General features: G+C 41.6%; 1 protein-coding gene across 7 annotated transcripts in view; it reads left to right on the forward strand.

The window, feature by feature from the left end:
• Ih (hyperpolarization activated cyclic nucleotide gated potassium channel Ih) overlaps positions 1–19,806 on the forward strand; it is a 225,566-nt gene that overhangs the window by 164,755 nt on the left and 41,005 nt on the right. For all 7 annotated transcript variants that reach the window (XM_076788621.1, XM_076788615.1, XM_076788616.1 and 4 more), the window contains 3 exons: positions 14,812–14,975; positions 18,556–18,692; positions 19,177–19,320. In XM_076788621.1, the coding sequence (XP_076644736.1) occupies positions 14,812–14,975; positions 18,556–18,692; positions 19,177–19,320 (445 nt within the window). The remainder of the gene's footprint in view (positions 1–14,811; positions 14,976–18,555; positions 18,693–19,176; positions 19,321–19,806) is intronic.

Here is a 19,806-nt window from a genome sequence, read left to right on the forward strand (position 1 = left end):
TGACGTTTTAAGGCGAGGAATTCACTGGTTTGATAGTTATGCGTTACAGTAGAGCGATTACACGTTGTTCCGGGACAAGCTGCCATCGAAGAGTAATTTAAATATAGAGACTCGTACAGAGGATCTCGTTAATTTCGGCTCGCCTTAAAATTTCCCGGCGAGTCTCGCTCGGGTCTCCGATTCAGAGTCGGCGGTTGCAACCGCGGCGATTCCGCGGCAAACGCTGGTGAATCGCGGTCGCTCCCTCCGGGCCGTGGACCGGGAAGCTCGCGAAATGAAACAGAAACAAAAAGAGGGAAGCGCGTGATCGCTGGCGTGGGTGGAACCGCGAGAGAGAGAGAGAAGAGATAGAGACACATACAGAGAGAGAGAGAAGAGAGACTGAGAGAGGGAGAGGGAACTAGAGGGAAGAAAAGTGGAAATTGCGGAAATAGGGAGGATAAAAACACATGGTAAAAAGAAGATCGCGGACGAGGTGGGCGTAGGTCACGGTCGCCGCGGGAATTAACGGAACAATAGAGACGAATTAATTGATTAAGTCGTCTTAATTGCGGACCCGGTGGAATTCATCGCTCGCGGTAGATGCGCGACGCGTGGGCCCGCCTAATTGCGCCTGGCTCCGCGACAAAAACCGACAGGAGAGGCCCGGGTGTTCTCTCTCGATTCACCGCGTGACGATCTCGTCATGGATGCGACACCGGCGGAGGGGGTGTTAGAACGCGGGCGTGGGGGACTCTTTTTCTCATCCGGCCGAATGAGAACGTCGTCGGCAATTTAGACGTCGCGGGCCGGCAATTAGCTCCTCCCGCTACTCGCCGCGCATTGCGAATGGATAATCGCGGCGCTGGGAAATCCGCCGGTGTTTGCACGTGTCGCCAACGTGTCGGACACGACTACCGATCATTCGGGACGGTGACGAATCGCGATTGTTTCTTCGAGGAAATCTATCCGCTACGCATCGTGTCATGGAGTATACCATGGTCTGGGCTGACTCAAGCTGACTCAAGGGTGGGGGCAGTCTTATGTATTCGGAATAAATGTTAATAAACTCTCAGATTTTTTTTTGGTTAAATAGTGAGTATACGAGACCCGAGCCTGCGTAGGAAAAGAGCGATGATGTAACGCTTCCTGTATTAGCGGGTTCGGATAATCGAGGTTCCACTATATCGCGAATAAAACAAGTGAATACGATCGAAATTGTACCGTGTTCGGGCTCGTTTTAATCAGAACAATGCGAGACATATGTCGGTAAAGGTTTCACAAAGAAACTAGTGAAATTGTCTAATTTGTTACTGAAAAATTCGATCGCAAATGGTCTCGGAAAAATGAAAAGTTTCGCTAATCGTGAGGTACATGAATACACGTACTCGAAGTACATGAAGAGAAACGAGATATCGGCGTCGATGGTAACGCGAGCTGTCGAAAGTCGTGTAAAAAAGAAAATGTCGTCGCCGACATTGGCGTAGGGAAAATATTCGTCGAGTCCGGCTCGGTACATCACAATGCATCGACGTGTACAGACGATGGGAGTGAAACAGTGCCCCTGGAAGTCACTTCAATACGCAGGGCCGACGATCAACGCTACTTGAGAATAATTAATTGAGTCGTTATAGCGCGCAGCGAACGATCAAACGTATCACGTCGAGCTCATTAGCCGGACACTTTGCGAGCGTTCTTAGAGGACGGGTGACGCGAAGGGGTGCTAAAGCTGATTTGATTTTTACTGGATTTTCAAAGGATTCGTCGAGAGCCTTTCGCATAAAAAGAAACTTCTATCGAGCTTCAGGGGATCGATGTTCCTCTCAGCTTCTGCGAAATTGGAGATATTCAACTGTAGGCGGCAGACAGATTGTTTCAATTTTTACTGCTTTATCGTGAATCATTAGAGGTTTGTAAAATATTAATTATTTTACAGGATATTTTATTGTATTGAATACTCCAAGTATTTTATTTTATAGAATATTCCAAATATTTTTGTACGAAAAACGGAGTAGATTTTGAAACATCTTCACTGGATAAATCGGTCTTATGGCGCCAGCAGCGAACGCGTTAAATGTTCCCCTAAATTTGACCGATCTCTGCCAACTTCCTGGTGGAAGTTTCTATTGGCCAGAAGCTCAAAGTAGTGGCAGGCGCAATTAGCAAAACACGTGGGACGCGGTCTTCGGTCTATCGGCTGCTCCATGTATGAGGAAGCATCTGGAACGAATCACGCGGTTAAACGGACCGAGGCAATCGCGGCGACCTGATCGAGCATGGGAGACAGCACAGAAACGAAGAGAGAAAGAGAGAGAGGCAGACAGACACATAGAGCAGAGAGAAGGGGGGAAAGTGGCTCCAAAAACTATTTAAACATTCGATTTTCGAAAATTGCCAATGTTTAAACTGTTACAATTTCGTAAAAAAAATTTACTACAACAGTAAACTTAGACTCACTTTAAGTCTTGAAGCCTCTTCTTCCAGAATCCATCGTCCATTTTTTTCCAAGTAGAAAACAGTGAGAGGGAAATTAAAGTCTGTCGGAAAAAGTTATTTTGCTGTACAAATAAACTGGCGTGTGATCACAGTGATTTCTCTGTATATGTCGCGAAGGCCTCGATGATAAACGTCGCGGAATTATCCCCACTACCACGGAGTATATCTCGTGAGGGGCCATGAAGCTTGAGAGGCCTCGGTAAATATAACACGGCTCGGGTATGTCTCCTGGACGATACATGACGCTGACAAGACCCGTATTGTTGACATATATCGAGAAGTCACTGTACTTAAAACGTCGTGTAGCCACATAATGCCCAAGCCTGGTACATTTCATGTTAACAGTAAACCTAGCAAGCATTAAAAGTGTTTGGTAAACGTTTGCTTATAAACATGGCAACACTAAATTTCTTGTGAATGTCCGTAATTTACAATATAAACAGATGCTTGGGCACAAATATGTATTCCATTAATTTCCATAAATGAATTTTTATAATTTCAATAACTGTCCAAGATAAAACCGGTCATTTGACCGTGGTAGGTTTAGTGTTAGGAAAACAAAAGTCGCAAAGTTTCGGATCCTAAAAATGGTAGAACAGCAAAGTGTGTCAAACTGACACGTGGAACACGGATGAAACAACCCACAGACACAGTCGATATCACTGACATCGTGCAGCGTCGATCGTACAGAAAGAAACAGACAATCGGCCGTCGATTCGAGCCTCGAACAGGGCCTCAAAAATCGGGGAATTTCGCGTCGGAATACTTTCTGATGGCACGGTATATCGACAAGCCAGAAATTTGCATCGTGCTATAAAACGACACGCACGCGGCCGCTCTTCTGGTTATGTCAGCATCCTCTGCCAGACAATGGACGACCCCGCAGTATTGTTCGGCACGCCTGTATGCGCCGGCTGAGTGTGTGGCTACTATTTCACGGTGATTCTTACTAATCGATGTAATCGCGTGTACGTGTATGCGCCACGGACGCTTCCACGTGCACCGCTCGTACAATACTGTTCATAAGTTACAGATCGTTACCTTAAATTTCGTTTGTTCGTTACGAACCCGCTGCCGCGCACACGGCCCACCTGCGAACCCGTTCGATCCGTAATTAACGCTAACTTTACAGACCACTAAACGCGACTATTTCACATTACTGTGTGGAAGCAACAAGAATATCGCTAAAATTTTTTACCATTTTTTTTTTTTTAAATATTTTTAGGGTTGCGACTAGACTCTTATGAATAAGTTTAATAGGTCTAGATAATATTAAGATATGGAAAATGTTGAGCAGGTTCGATTCCCGCATAATATTTCCCAAAGAATTTAATTTGCTGATTAATGGACGTTTATAATCTCAATGATGTAAAATTGGGTGAAATATAAAAGAGAAAGATTAAGAATTTTTTAAGAATATTGTAATGTTGTTTTTGATGCAACAGTATCGCTAAGGGTTGAGAGCAATTTTTATTTTACTCCGGCTTTGCACGATCAATGCAGAATATTTTTATTTTCCATCAAGATCTAGTTGTTCGCGAACAATATGGGAAATTGTTCATCACGTTTTGAGAGGAAAGATTGCACTTATTTATAACGAATTCAAAGATCCCAATTCTTCCGGCAGCTTGAGAAAAATATTTTCAGAATATTTCCGGTATTTGCATGATGGTTGTGCATTCATTCAGAAGGAAGCTATTTTGAATAATGCATAATAAAAGCATCCGTACCTTCGGAAAAGTTACTGTTTTAATTTCTGTTCGGAAAGTTTAGCAAACTGGGAAGCGTCAAGTTTAGGGGAACGGAAATCACACGGAAACGTGCGACGACAAATTTTTCAAGTATAAAATCTCCGTGATCGATATTGGAGCATACCTAATATTAATATTGCCCGGGGAGAAAGTGTGTATCAGGACATTTAAAAATTACGCGGCTTACATAAGAGACTTCCGCAGAGTATCTGGCAGATTCATTTACCGAACCCCATAAATCATTTTAATGAAAAATAAACTCGGCTGAATCACTTAACGCGCACCTGGAAACGCAGAAACACCTGCGACGGATTAATCATCCCAAAGCAAACTTGTTTAAAGGAACCTATGAATTTATAAAACACATTGTAACCGGCGAGCTGTGAAATACGTGTGCGCCCGCTGTTAATAAATCTGTCGAGAAATGGTGTGTGCTAATAAAACATATTAACTGAAAGAGATTCGGTGTACTTCAACAGCTAATTTTTCATCAAAACATATAATATCCATTATCGAAGCGAAAAAGAATTTCTTGCATTTTTATACTGTGTATATGTATATAACATCAAATAAATTTTAAAAATACTCTTATTAGTCACTGTCGTTGCGTTGCTTTAAATCATCAATGCAATTTATTCTTTGTAAAAGTGATGAAATATACAAGATTACTGGTAACAATATTTTTGTTACACGAATATATTATATTAACAAGCGTTATACGATATTTTCTAAAAATTTATAACTCTGATAAAATAATTTATTTCAACAGGAAAGCACAATAGTTTGCTTCTATTTAGAAATATTTTCAGTTAAATATAGTCTGTTAAAAATAAATTTTCTACTTCTGTGTCCACATGCCAGAGCCAAGAAATTGATATTTGCATGACAGCAACGCGTAATTGCTAATTGAACGGAGACACGCATACGCGACAGCGGCCACTAAAATGTAGTCCCAAGAAACAATTTGTCCCTTGTAAATAATGTCGTGGAAGGCAGTATGGTAGAAGGTAGTATCGCGAAACAAGGTTCCCGATTCAACAGTTATGGGTCCATAGCATTCTTTTATACTGCCGAGAGGACAACCACGTTTCCGCAAAACGATATTGTTAGCGATAGGGGATCAGGGATGTTATGGCAAGGTTTCGTCGGTCAATTTCTCGGTTTCTACCGTACAATGGGCCCCGAAGAAACGACCAATGGCAAAAGGACTCTATACATACCAACCACTGTCCGGAGAGGATTAGCTGATGGCACTGAATACGTTGGCCATCGGTCTCTAATGACCGTTCTCGTTCAATAGATTCCAATGCTATCTGAAAGTGCGAATTTTCTTTCGCAGAATGCAGTATAATGGCCGCCGAAGATCCAATGGTATATCCTGTTCGCATCCTCGAATCGAAATTTCAAATCTGTGGACCAACAAATGTGTCTCTTCATTTCAATAAAGATGTACGCTTTGAAATTTATGGAACAAAGCATTTATATTATTTAAATTTCTCGTTTAACATCCGTTCGTTTCGAATTAAATGAAAAAAGAATTATTGGGATTTGATTGTACATTTCGTTGTTTTTTTTTTTTGGATTCATTTGTACATCTCACGTTAGTTAAAATTCTGCAAATGTTCAAAGAACGACGAATGTTCCTTATCTACCTAAAAACGCAGATTGAAATTCACAAAATTATCAGTTCACGAGAAAATAGTAACCCTACACGATCTGTGTCACGGACCCGAGGATAAAGCTTTTTTAAGACTTTACTGCATCTGTTTTGTGTCCTTTCTTCAGAATCTGTCTTAGTTATTAAAGCAATGTTTATAAAATGTTCGAAGCCTTGGTTGCTCATACTTATTTTTCCTCTTGAATTCGACATGAATTCATTTACACAGTACCGTTGCGGTCAGTACACATTTTATCACGAACTGGTGTTGACGTACTCGTTACAAGACCAACTATGACGCGGGATGCAAATTGTCGTCATTCTGCCGGAATAATAATAAAAACGGTCCAGCTCGAGCAAAATAACAGGGACGCCGGTGCAACAGCAATATCATTAAAACAGCGAAATTTACGACACCGAGGAACCACGGAAAAAAAACAATTCCGACACAGAGCATCGTCATCCTGCGATCATTCGCCGTTGTGCCCGCCGCGCCGGTTTTAAGTGTTCCGGACAAATTGATCCCGTATTTCACGTTTTCATCGAGTGACACTCGATACCCGTATTTTTACGTTGGCCCCGGTGTTAACTCGCATCGAAGAGTCTTCGGGAATTAATCAACGTCTTCGGGATTAACACGAGCCCGGCTCCTCAATATTTCACGGCAGCGTTGCAGCCTCGACGAGTTCTCGTACACAGATAGGTACTTAGCAGAATGGATTTCGGGGGTGTCGTTGAAAAGATTAAACGACCTGGACCGTGCGCTAATTAAAAACTCGAAACCGAGAGCTTCGACACTCCCGTTTTACTCTTCGCTGGACAAACATACTTCGATTCAGTTAACAACCATGAAACACATAGCGAAACCCCTGACTACAACCTTAGAAACTGCGAATTTTCGCGTTTATGCCAAAAATGAAAAAGTACAATTTAAATCGGTAGAGACGTTAGAAGAATTGAAGAATATTGTTTCATTATTTTCGACCGATCAAAATTTAATTTCCGGTTGTTGCGATTGACTTGGAAAATTCTTAATGTGCATAAAAAGCCGTACCACTCCGTTTTAAACACCTACGATGACTATAATTACTCAAGGTCATTCAAGGTCACAGTCCTTTAAAACCACCAGACTTTTAGACTTTTTATAATGATTCAATTCTATGTGAGACTTATCTTATAAATCGACTTGTGAAAATGTAAAATTGCATAATTGTACGGATTTATGGAACACCTTGTATGCACTCGTTCTAAGCAGACCAGCGATTTCCACGAAACGTAGAAACAATTTTCGCCGCGCTGATTGAGAATGCATAATGAGGTGTTCTCGTGTATTGCTACCCTCGGCTCGGTGTTTCTTAAATATACATAGTCGCCCGCTTCGTGGGAAATGTATTGATAGCCGGATAAACTCTGAAAATAATTGCATGTGCCAGGAGTGGGAGCTGCCAGAGCGGGTTATTATGCACCCTGTTATTCCGTAGCCCCATTAACGCTCTGGAAAAATTAACAAACCCCGCTAAAAATAGCGCTTTTTGCGGAATATATTGCCAGAAGCCCCGAGTTCTCTTGCGACGGAAACGCGCGCTGTTTTCTTCCCCGTACTCGTATGCTTTTTATTGTTTTTGTTTTTTATTTTTATTAAATATTTCTTTTCGCAGCAGTGGAAATTCTTCTCCCGAGAAAACAATGGTAACGAAGATAAAAGCTTTGCACGAGTACAACTCGGCAGAGAAAGCAAACGTAGAATGCAAATTTTTATTCGTATTTAGCGAAATTACGTGGCTCGTTTAATTTGCGAGATCCGCAACAATTATTTGATCAACGTTCATGAAGATATTGCATTGTGAAATATTCTCGGCGTGTTCGGAGTTTTAACAGCGTTTGTACCAATTATTTCAGAACAATGTTTGAACGTTTATGCCGAAGAAAAATTCTCGAAATTGTAACAAACAGAAATTGAATAAAAATGTGCTTCCCCTGAGAAGATGTTAAAACACGGTTTAAATTATGGTAATGTCTTCACAAGTTTGTATGGTTTCAGTTTTGATGTAAATGCATAAAATCTGCAGTCCAAATGATAAATAAATAAATAAATTTACGCACCATATTTGTAGTATCCAGAACATATTCTTGGTAGCTAAATATGATTTTTAAAGTCGACTGAAATCGTTTGAATCTATCGAGCAAAAATATAATTAGCATTCATTGACGATATCGTATTTCATATTTCGGAATCATTTCAGAAATGCATTCACAATCCAAAAATGTACACGGCTTTAACTCACATCAGCCAGAAAATTGACAAAGGTGACAGAGTAAAATATTTCACGGTATCGCGAAGTGTAATCCGCCATAATTTCAGTTCCCTTTGTGAATGCACCTGCATGCACCGTGTCTCGCTTTCCTTTGCGTTTAATGAAACCACTCCCCGCCGAATTACATATTCGGTGTCCGCTGTGTAAAAACAAGTTTGAGTGCTGTTTTTATCTGTTTGTTAATGCGAACCTTCAAAGAGGAACCAACTAACGTTTCACTTTGAAAATTTGTTAGATCCTTGTTGTGTAAAATACAACTATATATGCATACAATGAACTACTTTGAAGTTTGTTCAAACTTTGCTGTATAAAAGTTGTCTAAAAACAAGTTCGTGCATCTCTCTTATTAATCAATTTGTCGACAGAAAGCTTCAAAGAAGAAGCAATACATTACTTTGAAGACTTGTCAAATGCGTCTTGTGTAATTGGATTCTTTGAAATGTATAATTAAAGGAAAAATGCATCCCTCTTCACTTCTTTCGGTTAAAGATTATCTCCTACGTCTTTGTACCGCATAAATTAAATTTTCCTTAAAACTATTTCTTCCAACCCTCCATGTAACTGTGTTTAACAAAGTATTTAACTTTCTTCACATTTCTATTGCAAATTAAATACGCTGAAAGACGGTTTGGAACGCATTTACTATGCAAACTGTTTAAGGATTAAATTACGATGATTTCCAAAACGCGGAGGTAGTCGAGTGAACTTTAAACCCTTGCACTAAGATTTATTTTAATTAATATAGTAATAAGTAATAGAGTAATTTCCTAAAAATTTAGAAAAATTATATCTATAGAAAAGGGAAAATTTATTTATTTAGAAATAGAATTTTATTTCGGTTTAAAGGAAGTTAATAACATATTTATTAGACTAGGTTAAGCGTTAAGGGTTCTTTCATGCTGAGGGACAAGAAAATGTCGAGGAAAAGAGATCCCTTACAAATCTGCAGAGATTTTGAGAAAAAATCTGAATTTTCAGCTGGCAAAGTTTCCTTGTCAAAACCATTAAACAAACGGATTCAGATTCTCTCGAGAACGGTGGTACATGAGTGAGAGAGAGAGAGAGTGAGAGAGAGAGAGAGAGAGAGAGAGAGAGAGAGAGAGAGAGAGAGAGAGAGAGAGAGAGAGAGAGAGAGAGAGAGAGAGCGAGAGGGGAGAGGGAGGCCCGTTCTTAGAGAGTGCAGCAGGTAAACCAGGAAAGTTTTGATCTATGACCCCTTTACCTGCTGAATTGCTTGGCGTAAATGAAGACGAATGGCGGAACCGAGGAAAGAAAAAGCTCCTGGTTCCATGAAAATGCTTATCCCTCCAACGAAGCGACGTACCAATGGCTCAAGAAACTTCGCCAGTATATCCAGGACACACCGCGGACGAGCAACTTCGCGTTCAAAAATTTCTCTGGTCCCTCTGCCATTTGAAATCCACGGATGAACAATTAAATTAACGTCTGAGCCATGGATCTGTCATTTCCTCTCACATTCTTATTAATGATTCCATAAGAAGTAGTCAATTGTTTGCGAAACTTCTGACAAAATTACTGGAAACGAACCTAGAAACTATTTAACAATTATTTTCATTATATCAATATTAATAAAAAATTATGTGTACGAAGTCTTCCACTTTCGTATTTGATATTTTAAATCCAAAGACAATCAATTAAATTCATATATGAACAATTCGATAGAAAGCTAGTTAATCGTTCATAAAATTTATGGTAAAATGACTAGAAAGGACACAAGACATTGTTTAACAATAATTTATATTATACGGATTATATAAAATATTATATAAAATTTTTGGGTATCTATGTTAATCAAATGATTGCGATAATGATTTATATATACTAAAAAGAAGACTGTAAAAAAGAACAGTTTACAGAAACTCGTCGCTAAACATCTTGAAAAAAGTGGAATGACTTTCCTCTGAACGCGATATTTATATTTGTACTCTGTCCTTCATTATCTACGGGCAGCGTATACAAAAATTTTAATTGCAACAGCAATTACTCGTAAGAACCGACAAGTCGTCCAATTAACGCGTCGCACAAAGACCATAAATAATAAACGCGGAACGACAGCGCAGAATAAAATGTTTACATTTCAAAATTCTCACTGTTTGTAAATAGTTAAAATGACCGTTTCTCTGAAATACTTAACAGCGGGAGAATGTTGCGTATACAGTGTTTCTATATGCATATTTGCAGTTCAATACTTCATAACATACTTTATAAAAATAAGAAGAATTTCGTGTAGTTAACAATATTCTATTCAAATGGATGAAATAATAGATGAGAATTAATTGGTCGTCAAATTGGTCGTGGTTAAATGTCAGCCATATTGGTCGCGTTGATATTAAGAAGCTAAATGCTTTTTATAAATTTGAAAAACGATTTTCTCGAATTCTTCATAAACCAAATGAGCTGTTTTCAATATTATTACTGACTAAAAAATAAATGTACAGTACCTAGAAAAATAACTAACACTCAACAAAGCCTACAAAAATAAAGAAAGGAACATTTCAGTGTATAGGTACTATACTCGAAACCAAATCGCGTACTAATACCATCGGCGACCATTTCGTGTCACCACACGCCATTTTGGCGAAGCCCGGGAAATATGAACTGAAACTAGACAGCCGAGTTCTCGCGAAAAGAGCGAACAACGCGTCCCCGTGCACAACGAGACAAACGGAAGCGTGAAGGTCAAAACGGTCAAAGCAACAGAATTTAATATTGAAATGCAACATCTTGGGCTCTGTAAGATTGCACCGGAAGTCGAGGATTGCCGGCGCAAACGGACGACGATACGAGAAGCCGGGATATGTATGTAAAAGCAAATTTTTCTTCCCGTCGGCTGGTGAAGCCAGCCCGAGCTTTCTGTTTCTGCTTTGGCCATCTCTTTCGTTTCCCCGTGCGGAATAAGTCAGGCTTCTCTGAATTTTGCATTTAGAGATTTGCATTTCACCGCGTAACCTACTTGCGAGCCAAGGCCAACCTCTGGGTTTCCTTAAACCAGGCATATTCCTCAGTTTGTCTTTATGAGGGAGGTTTATTCGATCGGCGGTGCCTAAGCCGGTAGCTTAAACGGTGGCACAGCCCGCGAAACACGGGACTATATTTTCGTTCTGTTTACTCGAAAGCCGCGTTCGAGCGAATTCACGCTCGCCGGATTCTTTTCGTTCTCTCTTAATCCCGTCCGGAAGCGCGGGAACGTCCGTTTTCGCGCAGCACCGTGAAAATATAAATCTCTTTTTGTTAAGCGACCGGTCTTCGTAGACTCGCGATAAGGTCGAGTGACTACATTACCGTCAAAAAATGATATTACATGCCTGAAGTTTTTATCCTTAAATAAGAATATTTTGTCGCTGTTAAAGGGCTTATTCGAACGAGATTATGCAGATATTTGATAATATAAGCGTTAGAGGTATGCCAAAAATTGACGATGTGTATGCCGTGGAATCCAAGCATTTTTATGCCATTGGATGGGTTTTCTGGATGAAATCGAGAGCAGCGCGCGCTAGAAAATATCTCCGGCTACAAATTGAGCTATATTTTGTCATGATTCTCTGCGAAATAAAGCCGAAAACTTGAAGCACGTTTCTGGCGTCAGAGTTCATAACGTCGATAATACAGAGGAAAAAATGTGACAAGTTTAGTCACAAACTTAAGACCCGTCGGATCAAGATCAAGACTGAAGTCTGTGTCTGAACGCTGTGAATGGAAATTATTAATTAAAAAGTCACGCGACTATCCTGGGCCCTTAACGCGCTCGCTGCCACACTACTGCTCATAAAAGTCATACGAAGGCGGAACAACTTGTTTGATAATGCGGAAGAGAAATGGAGAAGAGTCGTTGATAGACTGCAGGTCTACAGTAAAGTCTTGGTCTAAGGCGCACGGAGCTACACGATAGTTCGCCTATCCCCTCCACTGCCTCGGTCGCCGAGTAGAGTAATCGTATGGTCTCATAGCTAGCGGATCTTTAACCGTTTGACTGCTACGCGGCGCAAAAGCGCTGCGAGTTTCAGTGTGTCTTTGTTGCTCCGTGAGAGTGAACGTAGTCTGATATTGATTGATATTTGTCTAAATGAGAGTGTTTTATTTGCCAACATCAAGTCAAAATATGTCCCGCAGTTTTCGTGCGTTCTTGCAAGAATTGCTTAGCAGTCAAACGGTTAAAATAAAAATCAAATGTTTATGCGCCATCTGCAGGGAAATGGAGCTCAGTAAACATTTATTTCTCACGTAAATGATTTGAATTGTGTGATTCTACTGTGTTCACATTTCTATATTTTTCTGATGTTGTAAGTCTCGCCGATTTCTTGGCACGAATGTATAAATGAATGTATCCGCGGCGTATTTACAACAATTATGTCTGGCTAGAGAAAAAGGGCCAACATTTAGATCTTGTTTGAGGGGTTGATGACGAGTCGGACTCGTTACGCTGCACGGCAAGGGGTGCGCGCCGGAAGAATCCAGTCGGAGGAGATTGCATGGTGCAAGGGTGGAAGAAAAGCGCGAGGAAAGGGGTCGGGGGTTGGCAAACAACTACTCGAGACTTCTCCGCGAAGGTGTCGCGGCAAGTGGAGCTCGCGAAAGGAAAGCTCGCGTTCATCGGTGCGTGCTCGCGAAGAAGTTCTCTCGCGGCTTTCGAGCACCGTCATCCGTACAAGCTCTGCGAGCCCCGAACCGCCAAGCCGGCAGCCCTGGAGTAGCTTCACGCTACAAGCACATTTATTGCCCCGATGTAGCAACGTTATTACTCGGCGAAGTGGGCCAATGTTGCCAGCGCTCGGCCTGGAATCGAACTGATTAAAGCGGAGCTTTCAGAAATTCAGCTTCCCTCCGTCTTCCTCCGTCATCTTCGCTTCTTCACCCCCCCCACCCCGTTCTCCCCTCCTCTTAATTACGCGATATCCAAACAAATGTCTTCCCGGGATTGACCCGGACTCCCATAGATATTGCCACGCGATTGATGGCTGCGGGCCGAGTGATCGAGGGGACTACGCGTTGACAAATTAGAGGCTCCATTCGCGATGACTTCGCCTGTAGATTCTGCCACCTGGGTATTCTGAAATTGTCGATGATGCTGATTGTAGAATAGAAGCGAGCGGACGTGTTTGTGCGCGCTGCTGGAAGCACGGCGGAGCCAGAAAGTATTTCTGAAGAAAATTAAATGAATTGTTCTCGAGAAATTGCCGATACTGTGAGAATTTCGTTAAAAAAAAATAGTGCAATATAATTGGACTGATTTTAAAGCTTCTAAGCGCTATCATTTTGTTATAATAAGGATTTCAAGATGACCGAAACACCATCGGTTCCGATTGTTTACTCGGGACAGACCTTTCCTATTTATAGTTTCTAGTAATCTTCTGGAGCGGAAAAACCTGTTCCCTGGGAGGTCTGAATTTGTTTGAAGTGGTTGTGTTATTCATTAGCGGTGGCGTTGGAGCACCTCGAAATAGGGTTAACGGTATTCTACAGGGTGTCTCAGAAATTAAAACTGCTCGAAACTCGTGTAATCGACGAGCCCAAACGAATTGTAGAGCGTTCTAACATTTTACACATTTCAAAATTGAACAAAAAATTGCCAGTAGCCGTTCACAAGTAATTTTCAAAAGCTAATTTCTCAATTAGCAGCATACTGAAAACGAAACCATGACTCACAGGAGGTTTTTTTATGTGAAATATCACATTTCAGCACGACAACTGCATATTTTCGGAACACAATGTATACGAGTATCACGTTGCAGGGTTAAACGTGGCAAAAGACGATCCCAACAGAGATCGAAACTGGTAAGAACTAGCTGAAACAGGTTAACATTAGCGAAGACTGATAGAAACCGGTTAGAATCGGTCGTAATTCCTTCAAACCGCTGAAAATTGACAAAAATTCCAGCTAACCACAAATCGTGCAAACTGGGCCAGGCAGGATCTCCAAAATTTCGTGTTCGCAGCTTTTTAACCGCGAGCATTGTTTAAAGTAATGCGAGCAGATTGAAAGCAGCGGGTCTGGGACAGGACCGCGAGCTTACTAATTAAACGGGTGACCTTGAAGGAAACGAGACCCCGACACAATTTCGCCTAGTGTTCTTCCACGTGTCTTGGGGAAGGGGGGGGGGGGGGAAGAGGCGACCACGCCATTTCCGCCTTGCGGTCTCTGAATCCCGCCCAGGAATCTTCTACCAGAGCTGCGATGAATCGCCATTTTCTTTACCCACGGCCGAGTCTCTATAACCTAATGATTCCGCGAGGTCGTTGTAGGTCGGCCGAGATCGAGGAGCGTATCTGGTGCGTGATATTTTCGTGCGTGCACACGCGAGAAAAAAAAAAGAAAGAAGGAAAACAACGAACGCCGGAGACCGCGTTGTAAACCGTCCGGTCACATTGAGATCGATCGAATCGGAATGTTCGAGAGCCGCCATTTTTCCGTTCCATCCGTCATTACACCGTTCTGACTTCCACGCTCGGGCAAAAATTCAATAGGTCTCTTGTCAGACTCAGCGTTCAGACGGCGAACCGTTTTCATGACTATTAATTGCGGACCTCTATACAAAATAAAAATGTTTTGTAAATTGATATCGTTGCATTGACCTTCGTTTATTTCTGATTTCAGATTCTACTGGGACCTTTGTATGCTCCTCCTGCTAGTAGCGAATCTCATCATTCTGCCAGTCGCCATTAGTTTTTTCAATGACGACCTAAGCACTAGGTGGATAGCCTTCAACTGCCTTTCGGACACAATATTTCTCATAGATATTGTCGTCAACTTCAGGACAGGTGAGTTTCGTTTATAGTTCAACTCGACTTCATCGTCGATTTTTCTAATTGTACGGAACTTCGCCTGTCGATGACGATTATTATTATTAGACTGCGGATCTTTATGCAAAAACGAAATTTTTCTAGCTGAATTGCAACGAACTGGAACGAAGTCGGAAATTATTTTCTTTTTTAATATGTTCAATAGGCTGAAAATAATACAACAGCATTATTTAAGACATCTAATTTTTTACTGTTTGAAATTACGTCCACTCGTCTTCGTCGTAAATGCGTAAAATCCGCTGTCTTGTTATTGTACACTGTAAATCTTTATACAAAATTCTGATTTCACGAATTATTTGATATTGATCGAAATTTCTCGCGATAAAATTAGATTGATCAAATTACACGTTGCTCTGTATTTTTAAACTTTGCCGATGCTATAAAGATTTCTTTTCAAGACGTATCCTCGCGGTGACTTAACGCAGTCAACTTTTATCGGCAAGTTACAGAAACCTCGAGACCTTGCTCCCTCCGTTGAAAATGATCAATCCCGAACGAGCAGTAACCTCGTATTCGATGCAAAAGTTTGCATTGTCGTGGGAGAAGACATGGCGGAGAGAATAGCCGACCTCGTTCCCTCCTCTTCCTCATTTTTCCTCCGTCTCGAGAGTTATAACAGGCCTACGTGTATTTACTAACAAAAAAGCATTTAGAACTTGAGCTTTAATTTTTCATTTACGTCCCACGTCCAATCTTCGCGATTCATCTTCTTGTCACGTCGTTGCTGGAAAATTTCGTATTCTCATCCCCAGATTAATGAAACGCGCATAGTTATTTTACTGAAAACGTCATACTCAAAATATTTAGATATGAAATTCTGGATATATTCATTCGGGAAAGAATTCTTTTTAAGCAGTGGAAGAAATGATCCCGTGAAGAACAATTTAATTGATGAAATCAGAAAACAGAGGGGCCATTTTGTTTTAAATTGACTCACCCGCTGTATTCAATTGCTGGTGTTCACATCGAATGACTGCATGAATAAATCAATGTTGAAGTGTCAATTAAGATTGTAGTAATAATAGCAGTAAAGTATTAACGATGAGAACAATAATAATAAAAAAAAAAAGAATAAAATTTTTCGTCGATCAAAAATTTTGCAGAAAATATGGCCATTATTAGTCTTTATTTGTATCAGTTGAGAACGACATTTGTTGCTCCCTTCTGTTATTTCTTGCCTTCATATTAGGAATTTGCAACTTACTGTTCGTAAAATTGTGTGTCGTACTTTTCATAAAATTGTGTGAACGTTCCGCAGAGCCTGTTCAATTCCAATTCCAATTCCTTCGATCGCGGAGAGCGTAAGACTATAATCTCGCGGAAACGCGATCGGCGAGTTGCATGAAAGAAAATTCTCCTAGTCCCGTTCTTTTGTTCATTGGTTCGCCGTTTCATCGTAGACTCTGTCAACAGCAGCTTCCCCTTTAATGTCAACAATTAGACGTTCTTTCTTTTGAAACTCGGAGCTCCATCGGGCCACTGACACTGGCGGGGTTATGAAAGGGCGGCTCAGCTCCAGACACCCTTGGAACAACATTACCTAATCGCGAGCCGGGTGGAAAATTACGGAAAAACTCATTTACAGAGTTGAAACGATACTCGCGTACTATACGATACCCTCCCGCGTACTACAGACTAGTATGCGTGAGATTGCTCTCGAATTTCACCGTCTCGATCTCGATAACAATTGATTATCTGGACATTCTTCGATACTTTTTCTACTGTTCGATTATTGCTCGGAAATCTGTATTACGTACATAGAAAACGGGAAGAATAAAATTGGATTTTTCTCTTTTACTTGTTTAATGCAGATTTAAATTGACAATGTGCGTTCCAAGCTTGGAAAATTGTTACAGTCTCCGTCGCATTCTCCAAATTAATTTTACGAATTCGGAAAAATCCTTTCGTACAAATGTTCGAAAACACTATTCAACGCTGCTACGTTATTGTGTGAAAATGCTTGTTTCTCAGATACAGTCGTAACATAGTCATTTCTACAAATGTAATCGCTGCAATAAATCTAGTTTTGTCTACTCCTGTACCATAAAGCAATCCGCGCTGATTTTATGTGACTTTTACGAGCACTGACTGCTACCGTCCTAAGCGCATTGTCAGTAATACAAACGCGTGCACCACCTAATGAAATTATAGCTGCCTAGTGATCAGACAGGAAGAACAGAGAGACAGAGTTCGATAGCCAGGACTCCTAAAATGATCACACAATTAGTAATATAAATATGTAGGCTTACTTTGAAATAATCGTTAAAATAGACTGACGAGACAGAATACGAAACCTGGGGTAACACTGTCCCAAAAATGTTGTACTTGAAAGGGATGATTCCCGAGGTGATTTGAAACAACTTTTTCCTTTGCGAAATTGTTCTCCGCGGCTTTGTTCAGGAGTTATTAACGAAAGAACACGGACCAATCGGAGCGCGACCACAGGGGGCGCGGCCAGTTGGCCATTGGCTCGGCCAACGCCAACGCTACGCTCAGCGGTACCTCCCACCGAGTCGCGATCCGCGCGCTGTAGCCGCGCTCTGATTGGTCCGTGTTTTTCGTTAATAACTCCTCAACGAGGGCGAGGAGACGATTTTCGCAAAGGAAAAAGTTGTTTCAAATAACCCAAGGAATCACCCATGTCAAGGGAATACAACATTTTCGGGACACCCTGTACAAAGACAGGGGGTCACTCGTGGACCCGGAGGTCACTCGTGGAACCTTGTAGAAGGTAAAATAACCGGTCGGTAGCACGGAAACAACCGATCGCTGCTGACTAATTCAACAGCAGCAGCAGCGGCCGCCTCGCCCGGTACGAACTCGGTCTCTCCCGGAGGCAGAGGTGCCCATTAGCATACAAATATTTCATCCCCGATCGACTCAGTCATTGGACGCATCCAGGCGTTAGTATGCAACCCGCGGAACGTAATATTGGCCGACGGCCGATAATCTGGATCAAGAATTCGTAACAATCGCGAGTCGACGCGGCTCACGTACCCGGTTTAACGCGTACAATGGTTTTCATTGTGGACGGAGGGCACGTGACCCAATTTCCCCGTTTCTGGGACCAATTCAAACGCGTTTCAAATTAATTCCCTTGCCCCCCTGCCAGGTAATAACGAAACGTCTGCGAGCCCCGAGGAGTGCTCTCCCAGTGTGTCGAACAATGTTATTACTGTGCGTCGCGACGCGTCGTCAGCGTGTCCCGTCGAAGCGCACATTCGTCACCGGCTCGAATCGTGACACTTAAACGTACCTTGTCCTTTGGCGGGCCCAATCGGGACGCACCGGGAGATATTAAAAGGTTCTGATTATATTTTGAATCTAGCTGTATATCCTTAACAAAAAAAAAAAAAAAAGAAAACTTGCAGTAGTGAGCAGTGGTGGTAATTAATGATTTATAAATTAGGTCCAAATGCTGGTTTAAATTCTATCCCCTAGAACGAATGCCACCCCCATTTATAAATGTACGAATAATGATGCTGTCTTGATTTCGGAAGGTAGTATTAATTTTGTTTTTCCTTGCATCTGTTTGCAGGTATAATGCAGCAGGATAATGCCGAACAAGTGATCCTGGACCCGAAGTTAATCGCGAAACACTACCTCAGGACTTGGTTCTTTCTCGACCTCATTTCCTCCATACCACTAGACTACATTTTCCTCATATTTAATCAAGTAAGTGCATATTAATATGTCTGCGCCCCGGGGCACGTGTTCCTTGTTTGAATTCGTTTGCCAGCGTCGTTTCTCTTCCACGGTACAATAAGCTCCTTTCACATAATTAATCTTTCCGTGTTTTGCTCGAGCCTACGGTACCCGACGCACAGCCGCCCCTTCGTTCCAATTAGATCCGCCAAAGACTTCGTTCGAACCGACTAAAATATTCCCAATTATAACAGATTGCTGTTCGAGGTTCTTCTCAAAATGGAAAACACAATGGCGTCTCTAATGATCTCCAACAATCGGTTTGATTTGAAAATATAGTGTCGGTCACACAAAGCTATTTCGGTGCGTTTTTATTCGCAAACATTATTCGCTCTAATTAGACTATGAATTTTTTGTGGAGCAGCTTTTTACCAAACGTTTAAACGACGACAACGATTTTCGCGTCTCTCGTTGCTCGTCAGATGTTAACGCGAAACGTTTCTGTTCATTTCAGTTTCAGGACTTTAGCGAGTCCTTCCAGATCCTGCATGCTGGCCGTGCTCTCAGGATCCTCAGACTTGCGAAACTGTTGTCGCTCGTTAGGTTACTACGGTTGTCAAGACTGGTGCGGTATGTCTCGCAATGGGAAGAGGTCTATGTGAGTGTTACCCACAGTTTCTTCTACCGAGCACCGTTTTCATTCTGTTTTTTTTTTTATGTCTCTCATTATATAAATACCCACAGCTCGTGTGATCCTTGTACAAAGAACGAAAGAACCAAACAAAAAAAAAACAAAAAACGAGAAAATAACCAAAAAGCAAACACTGACAAAAAAAAAAGAGAAAACGAACGAACCCCCCCGACCAAAAACAAAAATAAAAAAGCGTGTCTCGTCGTCTTTGATCAGTTTCGACGAAAAACTGATCCGCCCCTCGCCCCCAGCCCCCCGCCCCCAAAATCATCGTTTTCTCGAACCTCGATCTAATACATCTATGTCGGTTAGTACAATCGCGCGTCGGCTTTTGTGCTTTTCTGTTTCGAAAGGAGGGGGAGGGGAGCCAGCTCGGGATTGGCTCCCGTTTCGCGGAAACTGTTTTTTGGATGTCGCCGCGACAAGGGCGTCGCTGCCACGTTCTGGATTACG

This window comes from Halictus rubicundus, chromosome 5 (assembly GCF_050948215.1).
Source record: "Halictus rubicundus isolate RS-2024b chromosome 5, iyHalRubi1_principal, whole genome shotgun sequence".
Lineage (NCBI taxonomy): Eukaryota > Metazoa > Arthropoda > Insecta > Hymenoptera > Halictidae > Halictus > Halictus rubicundus.